The following is a 17150-nucleotide window of genomic DNA, read 5'->3' on the forward strand; positions in this document are numbered from 1 at the left end:
GCTCTCCGCAGCTTATCTCAAACCTGTGTGTTTGCCCTCCAGCCCTACCCCCCCCTTACCAGACAGTGATCCAGCCAGTTAAAGTGCTCTCCACTGTGATACTGACACCCAGGAACTGAAATTTCTCTAGCTTCCATTAATGCCCCTCCTCCCCTTCTTACCCTATCACTAATTTATTTTTTTTCTTTCCCTCTCACAATAACTCCTTGCCTGTTTTCCATCTTCCTCTGGCGCTCCCCTCCCCCTTTCTTTCTCCCCAAGCCTCCCATCCTATGATACTCCCCCTTCTCCAGCCTTGTATCCCTTTTGCCAATCAACTTCCCAGCTCTTGGCTCCAACCCTCCCCCTCCTGTCCTCTCCTATCATTTCAGGTCTCCCCCTCCCCCTCCCACTTTCAAATCTCTTACTATCTCTTCTTTCAGTTAGTCCTGACAAAGGGTCTTGGCCCGAAACGTCGACTGTACCTCTTCCTAGAGACGCTGCCTGGCCTGCTGCGTTCTACCACCATTTTGTGTGTGTTGCTCACTCTCTCCACTTCTGCTCCCTCTATGAGGACTGGTGTGTGTTCCCTTGTCCTACACTTCCTGAAGTCCACAATCAGTTCTTTTTCTGCTGGAAGTTATCACCAGTGAATGCAGTAACCAAATACTATCTGAAGTCATCTATGTCTCTGGTTTCCATATCTTAACTTACACCTTGACCACTCACTCACCACCCTAGATTGGCTCTCGCCCTGGGAAGGGACGAACTTTAAAATTCTTTTCATTATCATCATTATTGCCTCTCACCATTAATCTTGCGAGACCATGGATCTGCGCCTGGAAAGTCTTCACTCTCCAGGGCGCAAGCCTGGGCAAGGTTGTATGGAAGACCGGCAGTTGCCCATGCTGCAAGTCTCCCCTCCCCACGCCACTGATGTTGTCCAAGGGAAGGGTATTAGGACCCATACAGCTTGACACTGGTGTTGTCGCAGAGCAATGTGTGGCTAAGTGCCTTGCTCAAGGACACAACACGCTACCTCGGCTGGGGCTCGAACTCACGACCTTCAGATCGCTAGTCCAATGCCTTAACCACTTGGCCACATGCTTCTCACCAATTCAATCATTTTCATATTTTTCCATTCAAAACGGGAATGTCACCTTTTCTCTGTCTAAACTCCATGAGACACCTCTTTGTTCCTCTTCACTTACAACGGCCTTGAAAATCCATTTGGATAAGGACACAGACAGCTAAGGTTTTATAAGGTATTGTTCAGGCCACACGGAGTGCTGTGAGCAGTTTTGGGCCCCTTATCTCAGGAAAGATGTGCCGGCATTGGAGAGAGTCCAGAGAAGGTTCACAAGGGTGATTCTGGGAATGTAAGGGTTAATGTATGAGGAGTATTTCATGGCTCTGGGCCTGTACTCACTGGAGTTTAGACGAATGAGGGGGATCTCACTGAAACCTATCAAATATTGCGAGGCCTAGATAGAGTGGATGTGGAGAGGATGCTTCCTATAGTGGGGGGAGTCTAAGACCAGAGGGCTCAGCCTCAGAATAGAGATGGGGGTTCCCAACCAAGGATCCACAAACCCCTCAGTTAATGATAGGGGTCCATGGCATAAAATTGTTTGGGAACCACTGGAATAGAGGAAAATCCATTTGGGGCAGAGATGGGGAAGGAATTTCTTCAGCCAGAGGGTGTTGAATCTGTGGAATTCATTGCCACAGACAGTTGTGGAGGGCAAGTCTTTGGGTATGTTTAAAGTGGAGGTTGATAGGTTTTTGATTAGTCGGGGGTGAAAGTTTACAGGGAGAAGGCAGAAGAATGGGGTTGAGAGGGATGATAAGTCAGCCTTGATGGAATGGCAGAGCAGACTCGATGGGTGAATGGCCTGATTCTCATTAGAGTCATAGACAACCGCAGCACAGAAACAGTTCTAACTCTACTCTTGTGTCTCACCCACCACTATCACACAGCACCACCCTGTTGCATCTCACTAACTGAAAAAAGAAAACAAAACTGTAGATTCTGTTTCCTCCAGGACTGTTAATCCTGGGTCAATGGCAAATGTGAGTTGTGGAGGTCGGTGAACGAGAGACCAGATCTGGAGTGTGATTGGATGGTTGAGTTGAGTTGGGTTGGGTCACAAAGTTCTGGATATCTGTTCAGGCTTTAGATGATAACTGACAAGCACTGCTCAAACATGGAGCAGAGAACAGGACAGAAACAGGCCATTCAGCCCACAACGTTGTGCTGGACCAGCTAAAGAGCAAATCAAAAACACCTAAACACTAATCCCTCCTACCTACACCATGTCCATATCCCTCCATCTCCCTCACATCCATGTATCTACCCAAACGTCTCTTAAAAGCCTCTAATATATTTGGCTCTTCCACCAGACCAGGCAGCACATTCCAGGCATCCACCACTCTCTGTGTAAAAAACTTACCCCTCACATCCCCCTTGAACCTACCCCCTCTCACCTTCAATGCATGCCCTCTGGTATTAGACATTTCAACCCTGGGGAAACAGTTACTCCCTGTCTACTCTATCTCTGCCTCTCATAATCTTATAAACCTTAGTCAGATCTCCCCTCAGCCTTTGCTGGTCCAGAGAAAACAACCCAAGTTTATCCTCTTCTGCACCCTCTCCAAAGCCTCAACATCATTACTATAGTGGGGAGACCAGACCTGTACTACCACTAGAGGTCATGGGTGAAGGGTGGAGGGTAAAATGTTTAAGGGGAACATGAAGGGAAACTTTTCACTCAAGGGCTGTGAGAGTGTGGAACCAGCTGCCAGCCCAAGTGGTGGATGTGAGCTCGATTTCAATGTTTAAGAGAAGTTTGGATAGGCACATGGATGGGAGGGGTATGGAGCGTATGGTCCCGGTGCAGGTCGATGGGAGTAGGCTGTGTAAATGGTTCAGCACAGACTAGATGGGACAAAGGGCCAGTTTCTGTGCTGTACTTTCCTATGACTCTATAAAACTCTGGTTAGACCCACACTTGGAGTTTTGCGCTCAGTTCTAGTCGCCACATTTTCAGAAGGATGTGGAAACTTTAGAGAGTGTGCAAAGGAGATTTACCAGCATGCTCCCTGGATCGAAGAGCATGTCTCACATGAGTGAGCTAGGGCTTTCCTCTTTGGAGTGAAGGAGGGTGAGAGGATGACAAGAGGCATAGATCAAATGGATAGTCAGAGACTTTTCCCCAGGGTGGAAATGGCTAATAATGAGAGGACATAATTTCAAGGAGATTGGAGGAAAGTATAGCGGGGATGACAGTGGTAATTTTATTTTACATGTGGTTGTGAGTGTGTGGAATGTTCTGCAAGGGGTGGTGGTAGAGACAGATACATTAGGGACAGTTAAGAAATTTTTAGATAGGTACATGGATGAAAGAAAATAGAGGACTATATGGGAAGGAATGTTTGGATTGGTTTTAGAGTAGGTTAAAAATTCAGCACAACATTGTGGGCCGAAGGGCCTGTACTGTTCCATGTTCTATCTGACCAACTATGAAAGATGATGCTGGACTGTTAGACATTATATCTGAGAAACTGAGAGCTCCTGGTTTATTGAGGCTGATGGAAAACACGGATCTCAGAGAAGCTGCTCCACTTAGATCTTTCTAGCTGAACAAACCGCAAAATGAAAATGTCTATAGTTCCAATTGAAGCTCTCATCTCTTAAATTCTCTTTGACCGAGGATGCACAAAAGCCAAGGCAGTCGGACATGGAGTGCAAGATGTTACCCATGCAGCAAGCTCGCCCTCTCCACGCGGCTGATAAACCCAAAGGAACGACAGAGACCGATACGGTTTGGCACCGGGGTTGCCAGCTAGCGTTGATCTCAATGTAGGACTGCCTTAGGGACTCCAGCTCCGGATTTGCCCTCGGGGGTTACTCTCAAAACCTTCCCCATGAGTGGGTATGGCTGCAAGGCAGCAGAGGTTTGAGATCAGAGTTTTCCTTCTCCTAGCTGGGCTGCCAACCACGGCTGACAAGCCCCGTCTGCCCGAAGAGACTGGTTTTAAGGTGCCAGTGACCTGACTTTGCCGCTTCTCCTGTCAGCAGAAATGGTTCCGCTGCGCTGAGAAGCTAAGCCACACGTGAAGGCCAGGAGCTGAAAGGTTGTCAGCGGCCATTTGAGACACACGCCATTAGGAGCATTTAATAGGTAGTGGGAGCTTGTCCCCACCACCTCCCCTGGCTATGATAACATCATCCCACAGCTAACACTACAGAAAGTGTACAGGATGACAATGAGGCAACAGGCCGTTCGGCCCAACGTCTCCATTCTCCACCGGAGCCCCGCTGTGAGCACCCTGTACCTGAAGCAGCTTGCAGGAGGAATGTGAGGATCCAGAGTCGGGGGTAGAGGTGCATCTTACAGGGAGTCTCAGCCGTAAGCCATGTTGGGCTGTGCTGTGCGCTGGCGGAAGCCTCGGCCGAGCGGCCCGCAACCTCCGGACAACGGCCCATTGTGACGGGCCGACATCTGGAACCTGGAAACCAGGGAAACCCAATGGAACCATTGCTGGCAACACCGGTGTCCTGCAAACCAGCTCAGCTTAATTCACACCGCTACTGATCTACACCTGAAGTTACAAATGAAGTAAGTGTCCGTTGGGTGTCAATTGGCCACTACGTGTTCGAATGATGCTGCAAGCCTGTCCAGCGAGTTACCCCGGGCAGCCATAGACAGTGAGCGCCCCTCCGGCACCAGCTCGCGTCAATAGACGGGCACTAGGACCTGGAGAGGGTAAACTAGAATACACGCGCACTAGGACCCGGGGAGAGAGCCAATGGGCGGGATCCGAACTACAATTTATCAATGGAGTGGTGGGGTAGAGGACGTCGCTGATTGGTTGGGACTGCAGATTGGCGGGCGTTTGAGTGTCGTGGATCGACGGAGGGTGGGCAGACGGAGTGGGTGGGGCCGGCGCTGCCGCTCCTGATTGGCGGGTGCGCCCGCTACTCATGCAATGCACCGGGCCGGTGTTACAGTGTATCGGGCCGGTGTATCTCTGTACGCCGCTCCCGGAGGCGAGGCAAGAGGCAGCCGAACCCGAGAGGCTGGCGCTGCGGTGCCTGGGCACGGTAGCAGCCTGTGTGCTCGTCCCGAGCTGGTCGGTGTGTCGGTCCTGTGTTCACCGTGCCCTTCGGGCCCCCGGCCCTGTGAGCGGGGCTGCCGGGTGGCGTGGAAGCATGGCCGGCGAGGAGAGAGGCCCGGAGTCGCCGGCTCAGGACCACGGCGGCAAGCGGCAGAGGGAGGCCGGCCCCGAGTCTCCGGTGGCCAAGCGGTTGAAGGAGCCGGCGGGCGACCAAGGCAGGAAGTGTCCGAAGAGGAAAGTGGTGCTGCTGCTGGCCTACTCCGGGAAAGGCTACCATGGCATGCAGGCGAGTCCGGGCCCTGGGCAGGCCAAGGAAGACCCAGTTCACCCATCGTCCGGGTGGTGGGGAAGCTTGCTCTAAATTTCAAATGTGTACGGGGGAAGCAAAGCTAGATGGGCCGAACGGCCTTTGTATTAGATTTACGTGGAGAAGGGTCCTTCGACCCAATTCGTCCGTGCCTGACGTTTTGCCCCATATCTGTCTCTAAACCTTTCTTCTCCATACAGTTCTTTATATCCTAGGTTAAGATCCTTGGAGTCCAGTACAGGTTCTGATTTGTATTATTAATCCTCTCCCCACGGATCCACCTTTTACTCTCCACTGATTTCCACAGACCCTGCTCCTGGCTCTGTTTTGTCTTATATTCTATCTGGGTGCCCCCGCAACCTTGTAGCAAAATATTACTTTCCCCTGTGGTAAACAAATTACCCCCCTCTCTGAAACGCCAACTGTTTATTCATTTCCGTATGTGCTGCCTGACCTGCTGAGTTCCTCCGGCATTTGTGTGTGTTGCTTCTGCTGTTGGTCTGTTCAAAATCTCCAGCATCCCACAGTTCTTCAGGAAGGTTAACCGATAATGACTTATTTATAGAGCACTTTTCATACTGACAATAACCACAGGATATGGGAACAGATTGGGCTATTTGGCCCATCGAGTCTGCTCTGTCATTTCATCATGGCTGATCCATTTTCCTTCTCAGTCCCAATCTCCTGCCTTCTCCCGGTGTCACTTCATGCCCTGACTAAACCAGAATCTATCAACCTGTGCTTTAAGTACAAGACTGTAAGATATAGGAATGTGCTTTGCCGTGGGATAAAATGCAAACATGAAAATAAAAGATGTAAAAAGCTACTTAAGAGCAAGGTGAAGTAAACGGGTTTGAACTGGTGTTTAAAAGTGTCAACTGAGTTGGCGTCCCTGACCTGAGGGAGATTGTTTAAATTTAAGAGATCTGCTTACTGCCTGTTACGCCACTGGTGTTTAGGGCAGCAATGAAGGTCCTCCATCTCTGGTGATGTTCAGGGCTTCCTTCATCGTGTCAGTAGCTTCCTCTCAGTTTTCACCGCTGTCAGTCACGTAAATCCGGGGTGGAGACTCAGGAATACTGTTGCACTCAGATGTCAAACGATTCCTCGTTTTCATAACAATTTTGTTTTACCAGTCAGGGTTGTTAACCTTGAGCTGAACCTCCAAACCTAGAGGACCTTCACTCTTACTCTGGCCTCTACCCTTTGACTCGTTTGACACGGGTGACCCTTCCAAGAGCCAAAGCATAAAGCCCCAACTCCAGCCGACATAGCTCTCCGTGTCATTGAGACACGTAAACCCTATGATGAGGGTACATTGTGGCCCTTGGGGGGTACATTTTAGACAGCAGCGGAGGAAAATGTGAGAGCTCGAGTAGGATTACAAAGTGGAAGTGATTCTGTGATGTGCTCCAGTCCCAGACCATTGAGAGCTTCAAAAACAAGTGAGGATTTTAATTCAGTTCACTTGGCTCACATTTCAACCTGGGCTACCAATTTTCACCACCATCCTAAGTGTTCCATTTATTTATGGAACACTTTTCATACAGATTATGTAGTTGGAACTGCTTTACTGTGGGATAAAGTGCCAACGTGGAAATAAAAGACAGAACGATGTTGGTTAAAAGCAAGGTTAAATAAATAGGTAAATACGAGGAAATCTGCAGATGCTGCAAATTCAAGCAACACACATCAAAGTTGCTGGTGAACGCAGCAGGCCAGGCAGCATCTCTAGGAAGAGGTACAGTTGACCTTTCGGGCCGAGACCCTTCGTCAGGACTAACCGAAGGAAGAGTTAGTAAGAGATTTGAAAGTGGGAGGGGGAGATCCAAAATGATAGGAGAAGACAGGAGGGGGAGGGATGGAGCCAAGAGCTGGACATGTGATTGGTAAAAGGGATATGAGAGGATCATGGGACAGGAGGCCCAGGGAGAAAGATGGGGGGGGGGGGACCCTGAGGATGGGCAAGGGGTATATTCAGAGAGACAGAGGGAGATAAAGAATGTGTGTATATAAATAAATAACGGATGGGGTACGAGGGGGTGGTGGGGCATTAACGGAAGTTTGAGAAGTCAATGTTCATGCTATCATGTTAAATAAATAGGTTCTGAGCTGGCGTTTACATGAGTCAATTGAATCTGCATCCCTTGTATTTTGAGTATTGAATTCCACAGTTTAGGAATGTAGTTTAGAAAAGCTGACCTGGCAGTTATCTTTTGAGGAAGATTTGTTGTGTTCGTTATTGAGGGAGAGTGCAGAGCACACCAGGGAGATTTGTTGTTGTGTTCGATATTGAGGGAGAGTGCAGAGCACACCAGGGAGATTTGTTGTTGTGTTCGATATTGAGGGAGAGTGCAGAGCACACCAGGGAGATTTGTTGTTGTTTTCGATATTGAGGGAGAGTGCAGAGCACACCAGGGAGATTTGTTGTTGTGTTCGATATTGAGGGAGAGTGCAGAGCACACCAGGGAGATTTGTTGTTGTGTTCGATATTGAGGGAGAGTGCAGAGCACACCAGGGAGATTTGTTGTTGTGTTCGATATTGAGGGAGAGTGCAGAGCACACCAGGGAGATTTGTTGTTGTGTTCGATATTGAGGGAGAGTGCAGAGCACACCAGGGAGATTTGTTGTTGTTTTCGATATTGAGGGAGAGTGCAGAGCACACCAGGGAGATTTGTTGTTGTGTTCGATATTGAGGGAGAGTGCAGAGCACACCAGGGAGATTTGTTGTTGTGTTCGATATTGAGGGAGAGTGCAGAGCACACCAGGGAGATTTGTTGTTGTGTTCGATATTGAGGGAGAGTGCAGAGCACACCAGGGAGATTTGTTGTTGTGTTCGATATTGAGGGAGAGTGCAGAGCACACCAGGGAGATTTGTTGTTGTTTTCGATATTGAGGGAGAGTGCAGAGCACACCAGGGAGATTTGTTGTTGTGTTCGATATTGAGGGAGAGTGCAGAGCACACCAGGGAGATTTGTTGTTGTGTTCGATATTGAGGGAGAGTGCAGAGCACACCAGGGAGATTTGTTGTTGTGTTCGATATTGACCCTGCTTGTTCAGTATGTGAACTCCTCCCATGTGGGAGCGGCTAACATAGGAATAACTCTATTAACTACCACTACGCAGTTGTTTAAATTTAAGAGGCTGGCAGAAGGCGACCTGAGAGCTGAAGCAGGGTTATAAAACGAAAACAGTTCAGTGAGTTACTCTGCTCCCAGACCATTGAGAGCTTTGAAAACAAGTAATGCAACTTTAACCTCAAGGAAGATACAGAGACTCAATGCAGAGGAGCTGGGTTGAGAGCGATGTGTTCCCCCGCTTCTGGTTTGAGTTAAATGCAGAGTTGCAGACCTGAAGCACGGACTGCTCTTCAGTCAGGATCTGGACCTGCTGAGTAAGTCGGACAATCTGCCTGTATGAGGATCAGAAAGTGGGCAGGGTGTTGAAGAAGACGCTCAGCATGCTGGTCTTCAGTCAGGCCAGTTTAGGAGTAAGGGCGTCATGTTGTGGTTACACAAGTTGCTGGTGAGGCTGCACTTGGAGTCACCAGACAGTGTCACGCCAGCCGGCCGGTGCTGTGGTGACATCCGCACTGGACTGTGAGGGAAGTGGTCCTGGGTTTGAATCCGTGCTGGGCTAACAACTCGGCCATGTACAAAACAGACATGTGCTAAAGAAACTGTAGAAATGCCGCCCGATGCGCCACAGGGCGCGAAAAGGAACAGCAATATCAAGCTGGACAAGGTGCAGAAGGGATTTGCCTGGATTAGAGGGTGTACAGTATGTTTAATGTTTCAATTTAATGTCAGAGAATGTATACAGTGTACAACCTGAAATTATTGCACTTCAGGCAGGCCGGGAGCTGACACACACATTACTGGGGTGGTGGAGGAGATCACCCAGCAGGTGGTCGACCGAGACCCTTCATCAGGACTCTGAGCTGAAACGAGTTGGGTTCAGCACCGTTTGTTTGTTTGTTCAGTGTGGGACATGGAATTTGCTGTTCCGACACATTAACAGGTGCATGTTTTTGGAATGCTCTTACAACAGAGGAATGTTGGATCGGCTCAGTTTAAGACCATTGAGGACGAGCTGGTGAAGGCGCTGGTGAAGGCTGGGTGTATTCCAGAGAACCACGGCGATGATATGAGGAAAATGTCCTTCCAGAGGTGTGCAAGGACCGACAAGGTACCATAAGCAGTTTCTGCCGTTACATTCTTCTGCGTGTTACTCTGTAAGCAGTTACTGTTAAAGTATAAGACCTTGAGATTGGTCTCCTTGGGGGCAGCCACAAAGCGAGAAACCCAGAAGAGCCCATTAAGAAGACTGACAAACACCCAATGTGCAGAGGGAGAAAAGAAATCGTGCAATTGAAGTAAGCAAATAGCATTTAGAACGAAGGTGTGTCCTCAGACAGGGAGCCTGGAGCAGGCCCTCACCCTCATGCAGTGGAGCAGTGAGCACACACCTGCAGAAATCTGTGTGACATGCCAAATCGCCTCGAACTCTTGTTGAAATAAAGTCTCCGAGCTAATCAGCAAAGCTGGGCACCTCTAGAAACTTCCACCAGGAGGGCGGGGGCGGGTGAAGACAGTTAAGCCATCGCTAGGCTGTTGTCTTCTCTGAAATTAGGTCTCCGCTTTTGTTTACAACTTGCTTTTTTTCTCTCCCAGGGTGTTTCTGCTGCGGGTCAGATTGTCTCCCTGAAGCTCTGGCTCATCGATAACCTCGTGGAGAAGATCAATGCCAACCTGCCGCCTGGCATTAAAATATTAGGTGTGTCTTTTCTCGATACAGTGGGTGGCGTCGGGATTCCTTACGGGAGGTTTCCCATAGGGCACAGTTTCAGAATACAAGGACATCCCCTTAGAACAGAAAGGAGGAATTTCTTAGCCAGAGAGTGGTGAATCTGTGAAATTCATTGCTACAGACGGCTGTGGAGGTGAAGTCATTGAGTATACTTAAAGCAGAGGTTGATAGGTTTCTGATTAGTCAGGGTGTCAAAGGTTATAGGGAGAAAGCAGGAGATTGATGAAATGGCAGAGCAGACCTCGACGGGCTGAATGGCCTAATTCTGCTCCTGTGTCTTATGATTTTCCAGTACCTACATCAGTTGGGATAGAAGTGAGATTTGGTTCCTTAAAGTTGTTGTAGCTGGGGCTGATAATGGGGATAAGCTCCCACTACCTGTTAAATGCTCCCAATAATGTGCATTTCAGACAGCCTCTGAGAACCAAGTCTAGCTCCTGGTCTTTACATGTGGCTTAGTTACTAAGCTGGATGGAAGCAGGAGAAAGGGAAAGGCAGGTTGCTGTCCCCTTAAGGCTAGTTACTTTGGGTAGATAGGGCGAGTCATCTTGGACAAGGAGAACTCTGGTCTCAAACCTCAACGGCCTTGCAGCTACACCCAGTTATGGGAACGGCTTCGGGAGGAAAAGTCCGGAGCTGGAGTCCCCAAGGCAGTCCCACGTTGAGTTCAATGCCAACTGGCAACTCCTGCTGAACTGTGACGGTCTCTGCCGTTCCTTTGGATTAATCAGCTGTGTGGAGAGGGGGAGACAGCCTGCTCTCCATATCGTACTGCCCCGGATTGCGTACCTAGCTTGCGTATGTCATCCATGGTCATCTCCAACGTAGGGCCTCACCTGTCTGAGTAGAAAGTCCCCGTAGCATGTCCTGTCTCCGGGATTGACTCATGGTTTATTGCTCTCTCCCTTTCAGGGCTGAAGAGAGTGACTGGCAGGTTCAACTCGAAGAACACCTGCGACGCTAGAACCTACTTCTACATGCTGCCCACTTTTGCGTTTGCTCACAAGGACGATGGTCAGCGGATCGAGGACTTCCGCCTCAGCAGAGATGCTCTCGGCCGCGTCAACAAGCTGCTGGGCTGCTACCGAGGGACCCACAACTTCCACAACTTCACGTCTGGGAAGGGTCCGAGAGACCCCAGCGCCAAACGATACATCATGGAAATGTTCTGCGAGGACCCTTTCGTGAGGCGGGGCGTGGAGTTTGCTGTCCTGAAGGTCAAAGGTCAGAGCTTCATGATGCATCAGATTAGGAAGATGATTGGATTGGTCATTGCCATCGTGCGAGGCTACGCTCCGGAGTCCATCATGGACCAGAGCTGGGGCGAGGAGAAAGTTGACGTGCCCAAGGTCCCTGGGCTCGGACTTGTGTTGGACACTGTCCACTTCGAGAAGTACAACAACCGCTTCGGTAATGACGGAGTCCATGAGGCTCTGGAGTGGTCCGAAGTAGAAGAACAAATTATGGCGTTTAAGGAGGATCACATCTACCCAACCATTATTAACACTGAGATCGAAGAGCAGTCAATGGCGAATTGGCTCAGCACCCTTCCTATCCACGACTTCACTGCCACAGCCTCGGGAGTTCAGCTAAACGAGAATCATTCAAAGGTAATAATGACCATCCCGTTTTCACCCTGGGGACGTAGTAATGAGGTGTGTGGTGGTAGCTCTATAGTTAACCGTGTTTTATCAACTGTCTGAATTAGTATCTTTGTCACCTGATTGATTTCACCAACAACTTTTATTGACAGAGCTTATAAACTTTCCAAGATGAAAGATCTTGGCCCCCAATGTCATCTGTTTATTCGCTTCTGTGGATGTGAGTTCCTCGTGCATTTTGTGTGTATTGCTCTGGATTTTCAGCATCTGCAGACCATTTGTTTCAACCCACTTCTGCCACAGCCTTTAAGAATTTGGTCAAATTTCAGCCAGAGGGAGTGTCAGACTTTAGAACCTTTGACCATCTTATTAATTTATTTACAGCACGGGCTCCCAGCCTTTTTTTTATGGCATCGACCCCTACCACTAACCGAGGCGCAGCACAGAACAGGCTCTTCAGGTGGCACCAGCACCAACCCATTAATTTAACCCCAGCCAAATCACAGGGCAGTTTACAATAACCAATGAACCTACCAACTGGTGAGTCTTTGGACTGTGGGAGGAAACCAGGGCACCCAGAGGAAACCCACACAGTCACAAGGAGGACGTACAAGCTTCTTACAGAGGACGCCGGGATTGAACACCAGATTCCGATGCCATGAGCCGTAATAACTTCGCGCGGACCGCTGCGCCACGGTCATCCAGATTCAAGAGCAACCCAACCGATTTGGGCGGCGGGGTAGTGTAGTGGTTGGCACGACACTTTACCGTGCGGGTGACCTGGGTTCAAGTCCCACCGCCGTCTGTGAGGGGTTTGCACGTTCCTCCCCGTGGCCGCGTGGGCTTCCTCCAGGTGCTCTGGCTTCTTCCCGCAGTCCGAAGACGTACCGGTTGCCAAGTATCTGGTCGTTACAACTTGGCCTGTGGTTAGGCTGGGTTTAGATCGAGGGGTTGCTGGGTGGTGTGGCTCGAAGGACTGGAAGGTCCTAATCCGCTGTACCTCGAAAATAAAATGTATTTCTAATATGTAAATAGAAACATTTTGAGCCTTGGAAATTTCAGCAGGTGGGGGGGGGGGGGGAGTTTGGGATGGATTTCTTTGGTGATAATGGAGTGCCCCAGGACACTGCGGTAAGTGACTCGTAGGACGTTGCTGCATCATCCTTTCAGTACCCCTCATGATTGTATACACCTGCATAAGGTCACCACTCAATTCCCTACCCTCAAAGGAATGAACTCCTAACCTGCCAGCCTCTTCCCCCTGACCCAATCCCTCGAGGACTGGTGACATCCATGTAAATGAGGGTAGCAGACACCAACAGAATCAACAAACTCATTCGTAAGGCCAGTGATGTTGTAGGGATGGAACTGGACTCTCTGACGGTGGTGTCTGAAAAGAGGATGCTGTCCAAGTTGCATGCCATCTTGGTCAATGTCTCCCATCCATTACATAATGTACTGGGTGGGCACAGGAGTACATTCAGCCAGAGACTCATTCCACCGAGATGCAACACAGAGCATCATAGGAAGTCATTCCTGCCTGTGGCCATCAGACTTTACAACTCCTCCCTTGGAGGGTCAGACACCCTGAGCCAATAGGCTGGTCCTGGATTTATTTCATAATTTACTGGCATAATTTACATATTACTATTTAACTATTTATGGTTTTATTACTATTTATTATTTATGGTGCAACTGTAATGAAAACCAGTTTCCCCTGGGATCAATGAAGTATGACTATGACTAAATCCTACCTAGGGCAGTGCAGCTCAGGCTCCAGGTCTCTGGCCACAGTGTTTATTTAGAGATACAGTGTGGAATAGGCTGTTCCGGCCCTTCGAGCTGCATCGCCCAGCAACTCCTGATTTAACCCTAGCCTAATCACAGAACAATTTACAGTGACCAGTTAACTCTCTTGGGTGGCAGGGTGGAGATACGTCTCTGCCAAAGGAGGTGTAAAGTGCTTCTTCCCTCCGCTAGCCTGCATGTCACCCTCGGGCAAGGTGTAGCAACCCCCCCCCCCCCGGCGAATCAGGGTCACCTGAAGACCTAAGGAGCAGGTGATGGACAGTCGTATGAGCAGCTGGTGCACATCGCAAGTCCTGGTTATGTGACCACTGATGCCAGGCAGACAATTTCTGAAGAGTACCAGCTCGGACGCCACGCCACACCGCCTCTGGTGGAGTGCTACGACTCTGCCCCTCTCCATGATGGTTGTAAACAGATGACACCACGGCTTCAGGCCTAGTCCTTGCTACGACCGAGGCCCCGCATCTCCCCCACCGTCTGCCAATAAACTATGCGGGTTAGGGTTAGTAAATTGTATGCATGCTATGTTGGCACCAGAAACATGGCCCCTGGCACATCCTCAGACTGTGGTTGTTGACACAAAACCACACATTTCATTACGTCTTGATGTATTTGCAACAAATAAAACTAATCTTTAATCTTTCCAGCATCTGAAGAATCCCTTTTGTGTACATTTCTTGTCATTAGTCGTTGCCTCTGTCTGTGCCACATTCTTACCTCCGTCTCCCTTGTGCTTTCAGAAGACAAACGACGAGGCGGACGATGGCAGTGACGCGTCTCAATCTGACTGAGGGGTTCTGTGGCTGGAACTCGCCCGCCATCCCCATGCCCCGTTGGCATCTGCCCGTGAAGAAAATGGGTCATCGCTTCAGCCTTGTGGGCACTGGCTCCTGCTGATCCCGGAGTGAGAAGGAGTCCTCCAGTGGTTTTAAAGATTTTATCTTAAGACCCCTGGGGTGTCTGCATTTTTCTCTTTTGATTATAGATATGCTGGAGATTTTAGAAAGAAATGATGTTAAAGCTGGGGTTCCCAACCTTTTTAATGCCATGGACCAATACCATTAAGCGAGGGGTCTGTGCATTAGAGATATTGTTGACTCTTAAGTCCGTACAGCACCAAAAATGTGCAGAAAGGAGGGTAACCATTCAGTCCATTGGCACTGTACTAGCTGCTTGAGACAGCCATCACTTCATTTAACAGTTTAGGCATTTGGGCCCATGATGTTCTGACTCTTTAAACCTACTCCAAAATCAATGTAACCCTTCCCTCCCACATAGCCCTCCATTTTTCTATCTTCCATGTGCCTGTCTGAGTCTCTTAAATGTCCCTAATGTATCTGCCTCTACCACCATCATTGGCAGGGTGTTCCATGCATCCACAATCTGTGGTTATTTTTTTTTAAACTATCTCTGACATTTATTTCCCCCCCCCCCCACCCCACCCCGTTGGCATGATTTCCTCAGCATCGTGGTACATCTCTTCTGCACCCTCTTAAAGCTTCCACAGCTGCCCTAGAATGGGTTGCCCAGGCTGAGCACAGTACTCCCAAGTTCAAAGTAAATTTATAATCAAAGTACGTCTGTGTCACCATATACAACCCTGGGATTCATCTTCCTGTAGGCATACTCAGCAAATAAATATGCAAATATAAATAAATAACGAGAACGTGAGAGTCCTTAAGGTGAGATAATTGGTTGTGGTAACATCTCAACGGGTGGGCAAGTGAGTCTAGTTGTGCCTTTTTGTTCAAGAGCCTGGTGGTTGAGGGGATGTAACTGTTCTTGGACCTGGTGGTGCGAGTCCTGAGGCTCTTGTACCTTCTATCTGATGACAGCAGTGAGGAGGGAGCACGGCCTGGGTGGTGGGGGTCCCCAATGATGGATGCTGCTCTCCTGCCACAGTGTTTCATTTAGATTTGATCAATGGTTGAGAACAATCAATCAGATAAATGTTGCAGCTCTATAAACCCCTGGTTAGACCAAAGACCACACTTTGGTCTACTAGAGTTTTATAGAGCTGCAACATTACCCCACTAATTGCCCAACTAATCAAGGCCAACACACGTACACCACCTTAACAAGCCGATCAGCTTGCATGGCCACTTTGAGGGATCTATGGACGTGATAGATTTCTGTTCCTCCACGCTGCTAAGAATCCTGTCATTGACCCTGTGCTTTGCCTTCAAATTTGATCTTCCTAAGACAATCATTTCACTTTTTGGGTTCCACCCACCCAATTTACCACACTGTTTTTAAGAAAAACTACATCTGACATCCCCCTCCCCCCCCCCATACTTTCTTCCAAACAGCTTAAAATTATGCCCTTTTGCATTAGATATTTCCACCCTGAGGAAAATACCTCTGGCTGTCCACTCAGTCTAGGCCTCCAATCATCTTGTACACCTCTATCAAGTCGCCTCTCATCCTCCTTCACTCCAAAGAGAAAACACTAGCTCACTTAACCTATCCTCATAAGACCTGCTCTCTAATCCAGGCAGCATCCTGGTAAATCTCCTCTGCACCCTCTCTAAAGCTTCCACATCTTTCCTATAATGAGGTGATCGGAACTGAACACAATATTCCAAATGTAGTCTAACCAGGGTTTTATATGGATGCAACTTTACCTCACGGCTCTTGAACTCAGTTCCCTGACAACTTGCCTCTGATATCTCTCCTGTACTTTCCAACAATTACTTTAAAATTATGCTCCCTCTTGTTAGCCATTTTCACCCTGTTAGATGGTGGGGGGAGCCACCTCTGGCTGCCCAATTGGTCTATGATCATTAGCCCCATTCCCTGAATCTAGCCTTTGTAATTACCCCTTTGAGTACTTACCCAATCTCTGTTGGAGCTCACTTGCTTTGATTTGTATGTAACAAGCTGTGAGTGGCTGTGTTAATCGACATCTCTCGTTTGGTTTGGGCTTTTCCTGCTGCGGATGCATCTTCCCTATCAGGCTAGAGCAAACAATCAGAGACCTGCTGACATTTAACTCAGTCAGTGCTCTCCTGTACCTGAACTTCAGAATTGTCGCTGTGCGGCATTTAAAATGAAACGTTCGTATTAAAAAAAAATAAAAAGAAATCTACAAAAAATAAATTGTTCTACTATTTTTAAACCTGATGTTCTCTGTCTGTTTTGAGTTCAAGTTTCATTGTCATTGAGCCACCCATGAATACAGGCAAGGTCCCAGAACCACACAGCACATATAATTATAACAGATGTAAAAAAAAATTACGAAGTAATATAAGATTGAGGAGAATTGGCCCATCGAGTCTGCTCCACCGTTTGCCTCTCGGCCCCAATATCCTGCCTTCACCCCATGACCCTTCATACCCTGACTAATCCAAAATCTATCAACCTCTTCATTAAATATACCCAATGACTTGGCCTCCACAGCTGCCTATGGCGAGGAATTCCACAGATTCATCACTCTCTGGCTAAAGAAATTCCTCCTTATCTCTGTTCCACGTGGACACCCCTCTATTCTGAGGCTATGGCCTCTGGTCTTAGACTCTTCCCCT

At 48.7% G+C, this 17150-nt stretch overlaps 2 protein-coding genes across 3 annotated transcripts in view; one reads left to right on the forward strand and one right to left on the reverse strand.

The window, feature by feature from the left end:
- The window catches only part of LOC140186216 (uncharacterized), a 32292-nt gene extending 27593 nt beyond the window's left edge, over positions 1 to 4699 (reverse strand). Inside the window, exon 1 of one of the 2 annotated variants that reach the window (XM_072240206.1) lies at positions 4585 to 4699. Coding sequence is in view for 1 of the 2 variants with exons in the window: in XM_072240205.1 (XP_072096306.1) it covers positions 4318 to 4468 (151 nt within the window). In the remaining variant the exon portion in view is untranslated. Of the gene's footprint in view, positions 1 to 4317 lie in introns of both variants that reach the window. The other variant, XM_072240205.1, reaches the window with a different exon arrangement.
- Positions 4700 to 4962: 263 nt separating this feature from the next.
- Positions 4963 to 16710, forward strand: pus1 (pseudouridine synthase 1). Its single transcript, XM_072240805.1, has 5 exons — positions 4963 to 5386; positions 9458 to 9595; positions 10081 to 10183; positions 11129 to 11826; positions 14367 to 16710. The coding sequence occupies exons 1-5, from the start codon at positions 4967 to 4969 to the stop codon at positions 14415 to 14417; spliced, it is 1410 nt and encodes a 469-aa protein (XP_072096906.1). The 5' UTR covers positions 4963 to 4966; the 3' UTR covers positions 14418 to 16710.
- The last annotated feature ends 440 nt before the right edge of the window (positions 16711 to 17150 follow it).

Source organism: Mobula birostris, chromosome 22 (genome assembly GCF_030028105.1).
Source record: "Mobula birostris isolate sMobBir1 chromosome 22, sMobBir1.hap1, whole genome shotgun sequence".
Taxonomy (NCBI): Eukaryota; Metazoa; Chordata; class Chondrichthyes; order Myliobatiformes; family Myliobatidae; genus Mobula; species Mobula birostris.